The 13582-nt window shown below is 39.4% G+C and overlaps 2 protein-coding genes across 10 annotated transcripts in view; one reads left to right on the top strand and one right to left on the bottom strand.

Annotated features, from left to right (window-relative positions):
• LOC119658911 (synapse-associated protein of 47 kDa) overlaps positions 1 to 13582 on the top strand; it is a 96232-nt gene that overhangs the window by 68485 nt on the left and 14165 nt on the right. For 2 of the 9 annotated variants that reach the window (XR_005250302.1, XR_005250301.1), the window contains 2 exons: positions 2138 to 2200; positions 2259 to 2873. The exons of 5 other annotated variants lie outside the window; for them this stretch is intronic. Coding sequence is in view for 2 of the 4 variants with exons in the window: in XM_038066727.1 (XP_037922655.1) it covers positions 2138 to 2142 (5 nt within the window). In the remaining 2 variants the exon portion in view is untranslated. Of the gene's footprint in view, positions 1 to 2137; positions 2874 to 13582 lie in introns of those variants that run through there. 2 more of the 9 variants (XM_038066727.1, XM_038066724.1) reach the window with 1 other exon arrangement.
• Positions 7109 to 13577, bottom strand: LOC119658912 (protein PIEZO homolog). Its single transcript, XM_038066728.1, has 2 exons — positions 12237 to 13577; positions 7109 to 8148 (listed from the first exon to the last, which is right to left on the bottom strand). The coding sequence occupies exons 1-2, from the start codon at positions 12693 to 12695 to the stop codon at positions 7531 to 7533; spliced, it is 1077 nt and encodes a 358-aa protein (XP_037922656.1). The 5' UTR covers positions 12696 to 13577; the 3' UTR covers positions 7109 to 7530.

Here is a 13582-nt window from a genome sequence, read left to right as displayed (position 1 = left end):
TTGTAGCTTAGGAAACTGGAAGCGCTCTCAACTTGGCCGCTACAGTTACAGAAATTTTTTTGAAGGCGGTGTATTTGGACCGCACCATTCTGCACTCTGGCGCTTTGTTTCCGGATCATAGGCAAAGCACCAACTCTCGTCACCAGTTATTATCGAATCCAAAAGATTAGAATCATTTGCCATCACTTTGAGCAGATCTCTGGCGTGAGGGAGGCGCTGTTCCTTTTGTTCGGCAGCTAACGCATGCGGCACAAAACCCGCGAACACTTTTTATCTTCTACAAATCTTCACGCAATATGCGTTGAATGATGGTTTCTGGCATTCCCGTTTTTTCCTGTATCAACTTGCACGAACATTGACGATCGGTTTTCAAAACATCGGCTACATGGGTCCGTTGTCGTGTTCACTGTTCGGTCACTCCTCTCTTCGTCTTTCATATCCTCTCTGCCATCGGTAAACGCAGCATACCAACGAAATGTTGTGGCACGAGACAACTGATTCACCATACACTTTTCATATCAGTTCGTAAGTTTTGATATGGTTAAACTCGGCTTTACAGCAAAATTTGATCACGGCACATTGTTCTAAATTTTTGTCCACGTTTTTAATGGCACAATAGAAAAGCATACGTTACAGAAACACGCAAAAACTAATACTAAAATAATCGGATTGAACTGAAACTTGGCATGTGGGAAGGGGAAGGTTCATCAGAAAACTTCAGTAAATTTCATAAAGATCGCACCACTGTACCATTTTTTGAAGCGTAGTCTCAAAACTGACCTGGTGTACCCCCCTTTTAATTTGATCGCTAATAGACATTACTTTTTTCAATTTACTTCTCGATTTAAGTAGAATGGGAAATTCTATAAGTTTACAATAAAATCCAAAAAGAGGTAGTTAGCCAGGAAGAACAATTTATTTGATTGGTTCATCATCAGCAACGGCGCGGAATAGTTGTCTAAGGTGAAATAGGCTTTACTGGCTGCCAACAACCGTGCGCGGATTTCATCATTGTAGCTGTTATTGGTTGTGATTTTCGACCCTAGATAGCAGAAATTATCAAGGGTCTCAAAGTTGTAGTTTCCTATCTTTATTTTTCCCGCTTGACCAGTGCGGTTTGATGTTGTTGGTTGGTTGGTTTTTGGTGCTGACGTTGCCACCATATATTTCGTCCTGCCTTCATCGATGTGCAGCCCAAGATCTCGTGCCAATCAGAGCCTGCTCGATCTGGATGAAGGCAGTTTGTTTGTCTCGGGTCGGTCTTTCCATGATGTCGATATCGTGAGCATAGGTCTGTAGTTGGGTCACTTAAAGAGCATCGTACCCCTTGCATTTACCTCAGCATCACGGATCATTTTTTCCAAGGCCAGGTTACCAGGTGTTACTAATCTCATTCATCTTCATCTACTTTTTACATATTTTCTTTCAAGCTCCTTCCTTGGGTAGTGTGACATCATCGTGCTGGTAGTTGTGACAATGATTCGATTGTTTCTTTTGACCAAATTTTTGGGTAGGTCAGAATCTTTCTTCTTGTCATTGCCAAATTATGCAATTCAGGCGAATTCTTGGGCCTGGGAAAATTTCTTTTTGAGGAAATGGTTATATTGGCACAACTTGGGTTGAGCATTTGAATTAATGAAAAGTTTGTTACTTCGATTTGCTTTCCGCGGGAAGAAAAAGGCAATCCTTTGTCTCTAAGAAGGATGGTTTCCTTATCAAGTTTTTACATACTCTCAAGTACGCGAACAACTATAATTTAAAGGCTACCTGACCTATCCATTGAAGTAAACGTAGAATCTGAGGCAAAGTATAATGCATTCTTTAAGTTTACATTACTGTTGTGTGAAGCCATGAATAAAACTATTCGATATTTTCTTTCCTCATGTTGCACTGATTTGTTTTAGAATTACGTAGCAAAAGTAATATTTTGGACGTTTTTTTTTTAATCAAATCGTAACATTTTTTTTTATTGACTTTTTAAAATTATTTCAACTTCGCTCTTCATTTCTTAAATAAGTAGCTAATATAATATAGTATATTTATAAGATAATAGACTCAAATAAAAAGTAGTAATATGTACATATCTATGGAATTACGTTTGAATTCAATTTTTACATCTTATTTTTTTCTTGAACAGCTTAAAAAGAAGTGTTTCAACACATTCGAAAAAGCTAAACATAACATTTAAGTGAAACCATAAGTATTGTTTAAATGAAAAACGTAACGCATTAGTATATAAAAAACAATTGCCATTGTAGCGTCTCAGCATTTTAATAAACGATAGCAACATATAAAACGGTGGAAATAGACGAACAATATTGTCCAAAACTTCGATGAATAGAGAGAAATGTAACCAAAAAAAAAAAACAAAAATACAAATATCAACAAGTAGACAACAACATTGAGAACACATATTTTAGCAAAATTGTATTGTCTGGATATTGATTTATTTACTTTTTTCTTATAAATATATATTTTTTCCTTTCTTTTTCAAGTCTTATTTTCCTTTAGAACATTTTACTCTATTCTTTTCTTCCCAGTATCTTGAAACTCTTAAAAATTATCACAATTATAAAGTAGGAATCAAGTAGTATGTAGGACAGCAAAATATTTTGCTTTTGCTTTAAAAAATAGTGCCAGTTTGCATTTATTGCCTAGAATATATTGCAAAAAAAAAAGAAAAAAAAAACTAGAGAAAAATGAACACGAAAAAAGATAAAATAAATAAACGTTGTGATGATTGGAAATGGAAAGTAACACTGAAAATAAACAGCAATAAAAATTACTATTACTACTAGCTTAATGATGTGCTGGTTGTTAGATGCATAAAAGTGTTAAATTGATCTTTAATATGAGTAAGATGATAAGTGTAACTTCCGATTGTTGATATTTTACAGCCATGTTACACTCGTTATTAGTTTTATAGAGTTAATAGCAGATGGAATTTTGGGAAATTTGTGATGATAGGAGAAGGGCGTGGGAAGTTTCAAATGGAAAGTTTGAATGAGTGTTGTTGATGTATTGATATTTTTCTGCACAAGTTTGATAAGTACATTTTAGCACCGAAACTGTTATTTACAGGACAAGTATTTGCTTTACTGTCTTTAATTTCGGTTAGAATGAGCTTAGTAAATGAATCTATTCTCATAGGAATTTGAGTTAAGTGCACACACAATCACATCTCTGGAAATTAGAAATTTGCACAGGAAAATATCGATATTTGGATATTTGGTGTGACTGCATTTTGTACCGTCTTGGAGGAATACACATTCATTTACATTTTCCATAAAAGCTATTCGTGCTTTTTGAGCTCCAAGGTTTATAGTTATCACAAACTTTAATATTATTTGCAGAAGTGAACATCATCATGAATATTTTTTCTTGATTAATTCCATGAAATTACTAAAAAGAGTAATTTGATAGTGGAAAACATTGAAACTTGACTGACCTTGAGGCTTTTTACATCGAGCTTTGTCTCTATATTATTCGATTTGAAGATTTCCCAGACTTCTCGTTACTTATTATGAATCATGCGATAGTACAATACGTTTTAAATTTAGACCGTATATAGAGCATGAAGATAAATTTCCCCCTTTCCCATAAATTTTGCCATTAATTTTAATAACGAATTAAAAAATAAGTTTAAAATATTTCCTAATTTTGAGAAAGTGAACCGATCCTTCGGATTGAAAGAACAAATTCTTCGTTTCATTTATCATTCAATAATTTTTTGACATAAGCCAAAAGAACTGCAAACTCGAGAAATGCTTGCAAGATTTTTATGTCAAATTTTTCCTTCACCTTGGCTGCAAAGTGTGGCCTATCGGTATCAAGTTAATGTCCCATGTCTAGCATTCCACTGCCCACTTGACTTCCAAGCCCAATTCAAGCGTATAGACTGATAACAATATCAGTCGTAAATAATGATTTAGAATGGAGTTAAATGTCTGTTATTTATAAAACTTCTCTGGCCTACTACACGAACTGACGGCTATAGAACTCAGTCAGTAATATGACTTCGAAACAAAAGTTTCCTGAACCTCTTTTAGTGTTTTTCTCTTTTAAGTTGTGGTATTAGGCTTGCTTAGCTTCTCATTAACTCAATAATAAAAGGTGGTCTGCAACAAATTGCCACTAATTGATAACAAATGCTTAAACAAACTCCCAGACTCTCCTCACTCCAAATTTAAATTTGACGAATACATCTGAGTGTAATTCTGCGGTATTTCTAGGGAGTAAATTATTTAAAATAATAAAATCTTGTTTTTTCTATTTGCTAGTGTTGATTTATATTTTTCAAATATCGATATTTCCGGAACCACTTGTTCCCTTCATCAGTGCTAACAAGTCTATCCCAAATGCATATGCAAATTGTTAATTCCTCCTTACTTGGGAAGCTAATATTTATTGAGCGTCAGATAAAGGCATGTCTTAGATAACATTGTTTAACTTACTGTCTCAGTAGTCGAACTTTTTTTCAATTTGAACCTACATATTTGTCTTAAGGTATTGAATATCGTTCCAATCTTTTTCCCCTTACAAAGTTGTTAATTAATTGAGAACAAAAGACAGTATCCTAAGCTACAAAGAATACTAAGCGAGGATTTGGACCTCCTGATGGCAAAGGTACATATTTGTTCCGTGATTGTGTGTCAGATACTGGTCGATTCAGCTCCGGGGGGTTCCGGAGTGAAATCACAGTAATAATTCGAGGCGAGCGCATTGCTGATCATATTGCCTCCCAGTGTACCATTACAGTCTTGAAGGCTTCAAGGCCTTGATCCAAATTGAATTGGTATGTCATCGATTATTATATAATTTTGTTTATGCTCAAAAAGTCTGGAAAATATCGAAAATAGATAAAAATAAAATTAATATTATAGATTGAATAGCTTTGGGTTTATGTAAAAGAAATGCAGATTTTGAAATGTTAAGTTGAATTTGGTCAAATTGAACAGAAAAATAACTTCAATAATTAAAATTGGAGTCATTTGAATGAACACATTTTCCACATGCGAATAAAGTTTTTGCACTGATACCATAAAACCATTGAATTTGTGACACATTTGCAAATTAATTGAGTAATAGAATGTTTTGTTGCTGATAATTGAGACGTACGTGCTATTTATCATTGTATGGCAAAATAGATGCTTCAAGGCACAATGACAGATCTTCAGCGCAATCTTATCGAGTGTATTACAATGCTGGTATTGTTTCTGGTTAGGAGTAACAATTCTGAAGTCGAGCCATATAGCATACGCCAGTCGTCGTCACCGATTTCCCCTTTAAGACCTATTAGGAAGCTTAGAGGATTGTTTTCATCATCAATCATTTTCGCGTGGCGATTATTCGAAATCGTTTTAAGGGCGTGATAGGTCGCTGGAAGGTGGTTGGAACAAATTTGAGGGCTTCTTGGACAATTACCGAAGATTTTGATGCTTCTCCGCGTATTGAATGACATTGATCATCTTCTCCAAAAAATATTGCTAAGAATTCATTTTGAATTTACTTAGTAGTATGGAAGAAGCTATGAATGATGCACCTACTCATGCAGCACGAAAGCGCATATGCACTCACGCGTCGTTTGTGTGATAGGCATTAGGCGTGTTTTATATGCCATTTAATTTTGCTTCCCTTTTACGCCGATTTAACTGCGGTACAGCTTTAAACAGGAGTTAAGTCAAGAAAAATTTCAGTATTCCTGCCGCCGCAACTACTCAACAGCTGATTTTCATTGACTTTAGAGAACCTTGAAAACATGTATGAGCCATGTCCACTATGAAATAGGAGATGTCATGCCGAATGCACACGAGTTGTATTAAGCATCCAGAATTCAAACCAAGATCAAATCCTTGCTTCGACTAACAATGTAAACTTTCTTTTGTTTGAACGAATTTCCAATTGATACGAGAGATTAGAAATGACTTAGCTTCACTCTTTCGAGTGTTTTGCGGTCCACCTACTCATTCTGTGGGAACATATCTCATCTTTATACACCTGATGAGTGGAGAACGCAAATTTTCAGTAGTACATACGAGGGTAGTTCAATAAGTCTTTAGAATAAAGTGTAAAAAAAAATTTTTTTGAGTAAATTTTTTTTTATTTTTCAACATAATCTCCTTGGAGCTCTATACACCTGGTCAATTGTTTGTCAAGTTTTTTTAATCCTTTAGAAAAGTCTGTTTTCGGAAGTTCCTCAAAATAAGCGCTTACAGAGGCAATGACGTCTTCGTTGTCCGTAAATCTCTGTCCACCGAGCCATTTTTAAGGTTTTGTGTAAACACAAAACCTTATTAAAATCGGTTTACCGTCTGTCTGTCTGTCTGTCTGTCCGTCGTACTATTACTAACAAATTTATAATACGTCGAAGTTGTTGCTTCTTTGAAAATTGAAGACTATCAATGCCAATATCACCCGAAAGTGGACATATGCATATATTACGTGCTACATACTAAGAAATACACAAAACCTTTCGTACCTGAAGCGTCGAGCTTCCGGTTTCCCGACTTGTTTCAAGTTTGAAAATAAGAAAAAGTCACTGGGGGCTAAATCTGGTGAATACGGTGGGTGTTTGACAAATTCAAATTTTAATGCTTCAATTTTAGCCATTGAAACGAAGCACGTGTGAACTCGGGCGTTGTCGTAATGAAAAAGAATTTTATTTTTCGCCAAATGTGGTCGTTTTTTTTTAAATTTCTTCTTTCAGCTGCCCTAATAATGATGCATAATACTCACCAGTAATTGTTTTACCCTTTTCCAAGCAGTCAATAAGGATATTTCCACAGGCATTCCAAAAAACTGTAGCCATAACCTTACCAGTTGACTTTACGGTCTTCGCCTTCTTTGGAGCTGGTTCACCCGTGCCGTTCCACTGTTTTGACTGTTCCTTCGTCTCAGGAGTGTAGTGGTGTATCCATGTTTCATCCACAGTCACAAACCGACGAAAAAATTCCTCAAAAGAGCCTCAGAGGTGACCACTCTATTTCATTTATTCTCAGCTGAGAGCAAACGCGGCACCCATCTTGCTGATAGCTTTCTCATGCCTAATTTTTCATGTATAATTGAAAAAACTGCACCTATTGATATCCCTCTGGCTACAGCTAACTCGCGCACTTTTAATCTTCTATTCTTCAACACCATATCGTGGATTTTATTGATGATTTCGGGAGTAGTCACTTCTACGGGCCTTCCTGAACGTGGTTCGTCACTTGTTGATTTACGACCACGCTTCAATTCATTTACCCAATTATAAACCGTTGCTAAGCCGGGGGCAGATGTGCCATGAACCGAGTCTAATTCATTTTTTATCTCATATGGAGTTAAGCCCTTTAAATGAAAATGTTTTATTACCGCTCTGAACTCGTTTTTTTCCATTTTTTTTAACAAGCAATTTTTTTTTTTTTTCAATTGATTATAAAAACATGTAAACTCAGAAGATGTGGACTGTGACTGCACTATATATCTAGTCGGGAGTGGCGCTGACTAAAAACAGATGATTTAAGGCGATTCGCGCGCCATCCGTTGGTCATTCTAAGGACTTATTGAACTACCCTCGTACTTATCATTGGATGAAATTGTAGGACATTGCCTACAAATATCCTCATGTTTCTTGTTTCCAGCCTGTTCCTTTTGAAGAATATGTTCACTCTTTGATTTAACCATACTAAATTTTCGGAACCTAGCTGTGACTGTAAGGATCATTAGAAACAATGCATGCAAGGCACTCGCCTGTTCCTTGCTATAAAAATAAGCGCGTAGCGAATCGACTTGGCGGTGATGTTGTGCGAGGTTACGGGGCAGGCTCATCCAATCCATGGCAGAATTTGGATGATGCATTCGGAATTTGAGCGTAGTAGTCCATATCCGCCACTGGAGGTTATCCAGATCATTCTTCATCCACGGCAATATTAAAAATGCATACGCCAGTGAAGAGATAGCGAATATATTCAACGCGCTCGTTTTATTCTTCCCCGGGAGATGCGATTTTAGCACCAGCTTCACACATAGCTGGAGTTCGGTCAGCAAAACATCCTTCAAAGCACCCACTCGAGCATGGGTTCCTTGCAGAATTCCAAGGTAATTGTAGAAGTCTGCCCCCATCATATTTTGAATGTGAAGGTCACCAATGCTATATCCGGATAGCTTGAACTGAAATGAAAAAAAAAAACTTGGGTATTTGCTCTTGTGATAATTTTCATTTACTCAAAGTTCTATTTTCATAAAAGCATATTTTCTCTCCTCACTATTGTGACAAATGCTTAAAATACCTTCAGGACAAGGAGACTATACAGGAGCAAATCCAGCGGTGAAAGTGCACGGAAAGTCAACTCGCTCGTGACCTATGTGTTTAATGGTTTTATTGTGTGTTTCCCCATCTTTTTTTTTTTTGCGCTTGCACTAAAAGCGCCAGAAGGCATCACTTACTTACTTAAAATACTTAAAACTAACTAAGTCTAAACTTAAAACTTATTCTAACAATAAATACTTAACCTACTATATACAATAGCACATTACATGTCTTGTGCTTAGCCTCGATGTACCCCTACCAGGCAGGGAGAATCATATAGGGAAAGGATGGCGGGTTTAAGAGCTTCGCTCACTATTTGGCAGGGCCTTAGGAAGTTGGCCAATGGGAAGGTGCTACCCTGTTGGTAGAGCTGCCAGATTAGTAGATTTGGATGATTCTCCGTTCTTTCGAAGAACCGTTCCACCAAGTTGAGAACGAATTCTCGAAGAGGTTGTACGTTGGCGCACCGATATACCTCGGCGTTTTTTCCAACCTTCTTGGTTTTCCAATTATAGGAAAGACCAGTGCAGTACCTTAATATCCGGCGTTCGAATGCCTCACATTTGGACATGGTTCGGGTGGAGCAAGTGATCCACGTGGACGCTCCATAGCAGATAATGGGTCTGATCAGGGTCTTGTAGAGAGTCAGTTTGGCCTTGGTGCTGAGTCCTACGTTCTTTCGAAGAAGGAAGTAGATCCTACTGAATGCACCGCGTGCCTTACCGATAGCGGGCTCAAGATGTGGCTTGAACTTAAGGAGTTCGTGAAGTTTAACTCCTAAGTACTTAATGCTCTGGGAATTGCTCACTATAGGGTTTCCGATCTTCATTTTCAAGCGTTTAGCTTTTCTATGGATTCCTCTAGAACCTAGGTATCTAGCTTTCCTCCGGAAGGTGCAGAATTGCGTTTTGGCCTCATTAATCTTAATGCCCCATGCCAGGTAATATTTGCCAAGGTTTTTCAAATATCTCTCGACCGCTTTGGCTGCCCTGTTGGGGTGGAGGCTTGAAGCGAAGATGAGAGTATCATCGACATATTGAATGAGTTCGGTGCCGGTCTCGGGAGTTGGGACGTCAGCCGTGAAGATATTATAAAAGGTGGGTCCAGAAATGGATCCTTGCGGTACTCCCGATGTTATCGACAAGAGATCGGAGAATTCATTCCCCACACTGACGTAGAAATACCTGTCTTCGACGAAGCTTAGTGCAATTCTAATGATCGGGATTGGGAACTCAAGATCTATCAGTTTGTAGATTAGTCCGTTTACTCATACGGAGTCAAAGGCCTTTTCTAAGTCTAATGCACATGCTACGGTCGGTTTATTATTGACGTTAAGTCTTGCTACGACGGTGTCGTGAAGGTAACTAAGTGCATGTTGAGTTCCGTGCTTGCTGCGGAACCCGAACTGATGGTTCGGTATAATCTCTTTGAGGTTGCAATATTGGACTAGCCCGATTGTTCATGCTCTCTCAAAGAGTTTGCCTAAATTGGATAATAATGAAACGGGTCTAAAGTTTTTAGGCTCAGTAGAGCCGCCTTTTTTTCGGATCGCAATTATTTTAGCTACTTTCCAGGTGGTGGGAAAGTAGCCATTATTTATGCAGTTATTAAATACTGCTAGCAAAAATTTGATGGAGACTCGGGGAAGTCGCCTAATTACGTAATTAGGAATTTGGTCAGGTCCGGCTGATTTTTTACCGTTTAGGTTTGAGGTCAAGGCGGTGAGTTGTGATAAACTCAGGAATTGTTGCGAATCCGTTGGTTTTACCGAGAAGTTCGTTTGAGAGAATGTGACTAATCTATTTGAATGCCTAGAGACAAAGTCGGCGATAGTTGTTTCAACCATCGACACTATTGCCGGGTTACTTTGAGGCGGAGGGGTATTGAGCTGAGACTCAAATGATTCCGCAAGGACTTGCGCCTTTCTGGCGTCTCCGCAGATTGGTTCCTTGCTCTTGGTAAGAACGAAATTACTGGACTTATTTTTCCCCGCTAGCCTATTTATATGTTGAAACATATCTGGCCCGGGCTTAATATCTGCGAGATTACGGGTTAATTCTTTATTGCGGAATTGCGCCACCATTTCCCGGATAATTGTACTCAGGCAATTAATCCGGGAGAGCAATGCTTTGTATTCAGCATTAACTTTATTTCCATTTTTATGGATGTTGCGCTTGAGGTTCCTGCGCCAAATCTGTCTGACTTTCATATGTAGCATGATGTCATGCGGGAGTTTGTTGTATACAAACTCATCGACTTTGATCAGCCTGGTATTTCTGCGTGTAGCAGTATTGATGGCGTCCTTGGCCAAAATGATTGCTTCGTCGATTTCTTTGTCCGACAGATTGCGATCTGTAGCGAGTTTCTTCAAGTTTAGCCTTGGTGCTAAATCTGACTTGAATTTGTTCCAATCAGTGTGGGCGAATGATCTGATGGTTACCTGGCGTGAAAGGGTCGTGGATCCAGTTATACAGGGTTTTCCCATTTAAATTTTCTGCCTTATCGCCCCAGGATTTGTGCCGTGAGTTAAAGTTGCCACCGAAGATAAGATATTTTGATTTTAACTGGAGATCGCCCAAAACTTTTAAGTCATGGCCCAGTTGCTCACTTGGGGAATTGTATTTGAAATAAACGGAAACTACCAAAATCCGTTTATTATCGATAGTTTTAACTATTGCCGCTGCAGCGGAACAGACTAGTAAGCCCTCGATGACGACTTCTTCAAAGTGGTAGTCTTTTTTGACTAGAAGGGCAGCGCCCGTGTTGCTGTTATGCCGAATAGTGGTATATCCGGTGAAATTGACATTATGTCTGTAGTTTAGGTGGGTCTCCGAAACGCAAAATATGTCTGCTTTCAGAGTATCAACCAACGCTTGGGCAGTGGCACGTTGGGCGTGTGAAACCAGGGACGCGGAGTTAAATGTAACTATATTTAACTCCATAAGTTCATCAGTAGTTGGATTGCGGCAATCTGCCGCTGCTCATTCGTTTGGGCGGAAGCGAGACTATCGACCAAGTTCTTGAAGCCCAGATTGTTGCCTTGTGGAGCTTGGGGTGCAGCTCTAGGAAGAGTATTCCTAGCTGCTTGGGCGTATGATACACCTGGCCGGGACAAGCTTTGTGACATCTGTGTCACCGTTTGCTTGGTCCTCGCCGTTTCTGCATTTTTTCGCGCCCTGCCAGCTTCCCTTCTGGCAACCATATCTTTGTATGCCGGGCATCCGCGGTAGTTGGCAGGATGTCCGGTCTGGCCGCAATTGCAGCAGTGCGGCGCCTCCGCCGATGGTGTGGGGCATTGCCCGCGGACGTGTTTTGTTGCGCACTTCACGCATCTGTGCACAATGGAACAGTTAGGGGCAATGTGGCCGAAGTTCTGGCAGTTGTAGCACTGCACTTCTTCAATTGGCTTGACTTTCTCAAGCGAAATCTTCTGGTGAAGTATATACTTAATTTTTAGTACTTCACTGAGCTCTTGGGAGGGCTCCAAGGTGGCTATGAAAAGTCCCGATTGAGACCTCATCGGAAGTGCCGGGTTCTGGCTGTGCAGAAGCTTAATTAAATTGGTGACAGTTTTCAATTTTAATTGCGGGTAATCTTCATTGAGCTCCCGCAATATGTCTGCTGGATCTGTCTCCCTGTGGAGACCGCGAATAACCAGCGACTTGGTTCTTAGGGTCGGTGGGGTGCTGGTGGTGGCGTGAAGCCCTTTCTCTCTTATGAGAGCGAAAATTGCAGCATGGTCTTCAACCGTCTCGGCGAAGATGAGGGTCTTGTCAGCCCTCGTGTTCTTCAGGGTTGCTTTCAACCCTTTTTCCTTCAGAAGTTTCAGGAACTGCGGTACATTTAGTCAGTACCCAGTTATCGGGGGAATTTTGGGTTTCTTAGGGGTGGCTGCTTGGGGAGAGGATTTTGGGGTGGTTGGTGGGGCACTTACAGTGATAGCACTAACCTTAGTCTTATTTGATGCCTTCTTTTTTCGGACGACGAAGTTGAAGGGGTCTCCTTCCTCCTCCTCGATGATGACCTCCGGGCACATGCCGTCATCTTCTTCGCTTTGCTGCTCCTGTCGTTGCTGCTGCTGCTGCTGTTGTCGCTGCTGCTTCCTCTGCTCCTGCTGTTGTTGTCGCTGTTGCTTAATTAGCTGCTGCTGTTGCACTTCTTGCTGTTGGACCGGCTGCTTCGCGGCCATGTTAGCTGCTTTTAATTCAGCCATCTGCTGCTGCAGCTCCTTGATGAATGCCATCTGGCACTCCAACTGCTGCGCCATGTCGGCCTTTTCTTGTTCCAGCTCCGCAATTCGCATGAGGAGGCTCGAGTTCCCCTCCATCATCGTTGTAGGGCCCGTGGTTCCCTCCTCTTCAGACGAAATTTCGTCCGGCAGAATCAGCTTTGTCCTCTTGGCGGACATTCTGTCCCCAAGCCCGTCTTGCGTGGCTTCCTCCTGTACTTCACTGAAAAGATAAAAAATGTCACTAGTAAATTTATCACTTCGCTATGCAGTGTCTCAATAATCTTGAGCTGCACTGTATAACGAAACAGAACGATACTTCCTTGAATATCTGCTTCTCCCTGCAGTTGTATGCTTCTCTGTTCGTCTTGTCACGCACTACCACCACACTGTCACCACTCACTATTAATTTTCAGAATTAATTTTCTGTCAGCGCCGACGTCTGTTCACTTCGATGGCTCGGAGTGAACTCTTGTGTTTGGGCGGAAGCGAGGCAAGTCATAAATAGGTATGAAATGCCACATGCCCGATGCTACGCGGGTGCAAACCAATGCACTGCATCACATACATGGTACCAACACCAGACCTCATGCGCGGAATTTTCTTGTCCTCATAATATTTTGAACAATGCGCTGGGAGTTGAATCTCCTGTATACAGTGTTGTTACTTCAGGATAAGTTGTGGATGGCAGGGTATAGTGCTTGTATCGTGGAGAATATTAAATAATCTTTTAAAAAAAAATATAAGACTGTGTCAACGTTGTTATTTAATGTTATTAAAAAATTTTATCTAAAAAGTGAAAAAATCTGGCATTTCTTTTCATCAACCCAACAAAACAGCTTCGGCATTTTATAAAAATTATAATCTTGTAGGTTCTAATTATGTTAAGGTACCTCATATCAAAATTAGTGAATAATGAGAATAAACAATTTACACAGAATATAATTAGAAAAATAAATATTTTTTTTTTGTTGAATTTTAATTTTCCAAAAATAAAATCCAATGCTAACAGCCAAAAAATTGATGAAACAAAAATTATTATCATTATTATTGTTCAATATCTTTCA

The sequence above is a fragment of the Hermetia illucens genome, chromosome 6, assembly GCF_905115235.1.
Source record: "Hermetia illucens chromosome 6, iHerIll2.2.curated.20191125, whole genome shotgun sequence".
NCBI classification, from domain to species: domain Eukaryota; kingdom Metazoa; phylum Arthropoda; class Insecta; order Diptera; family Stratiomyidae; genus Hermetia; species Hermetia illucens.
The sequence above is the reverse complement of the archived record's forward strand: the minus strand, read 5'-3'. Positions and strand labels throughout refer to the sequence as shown.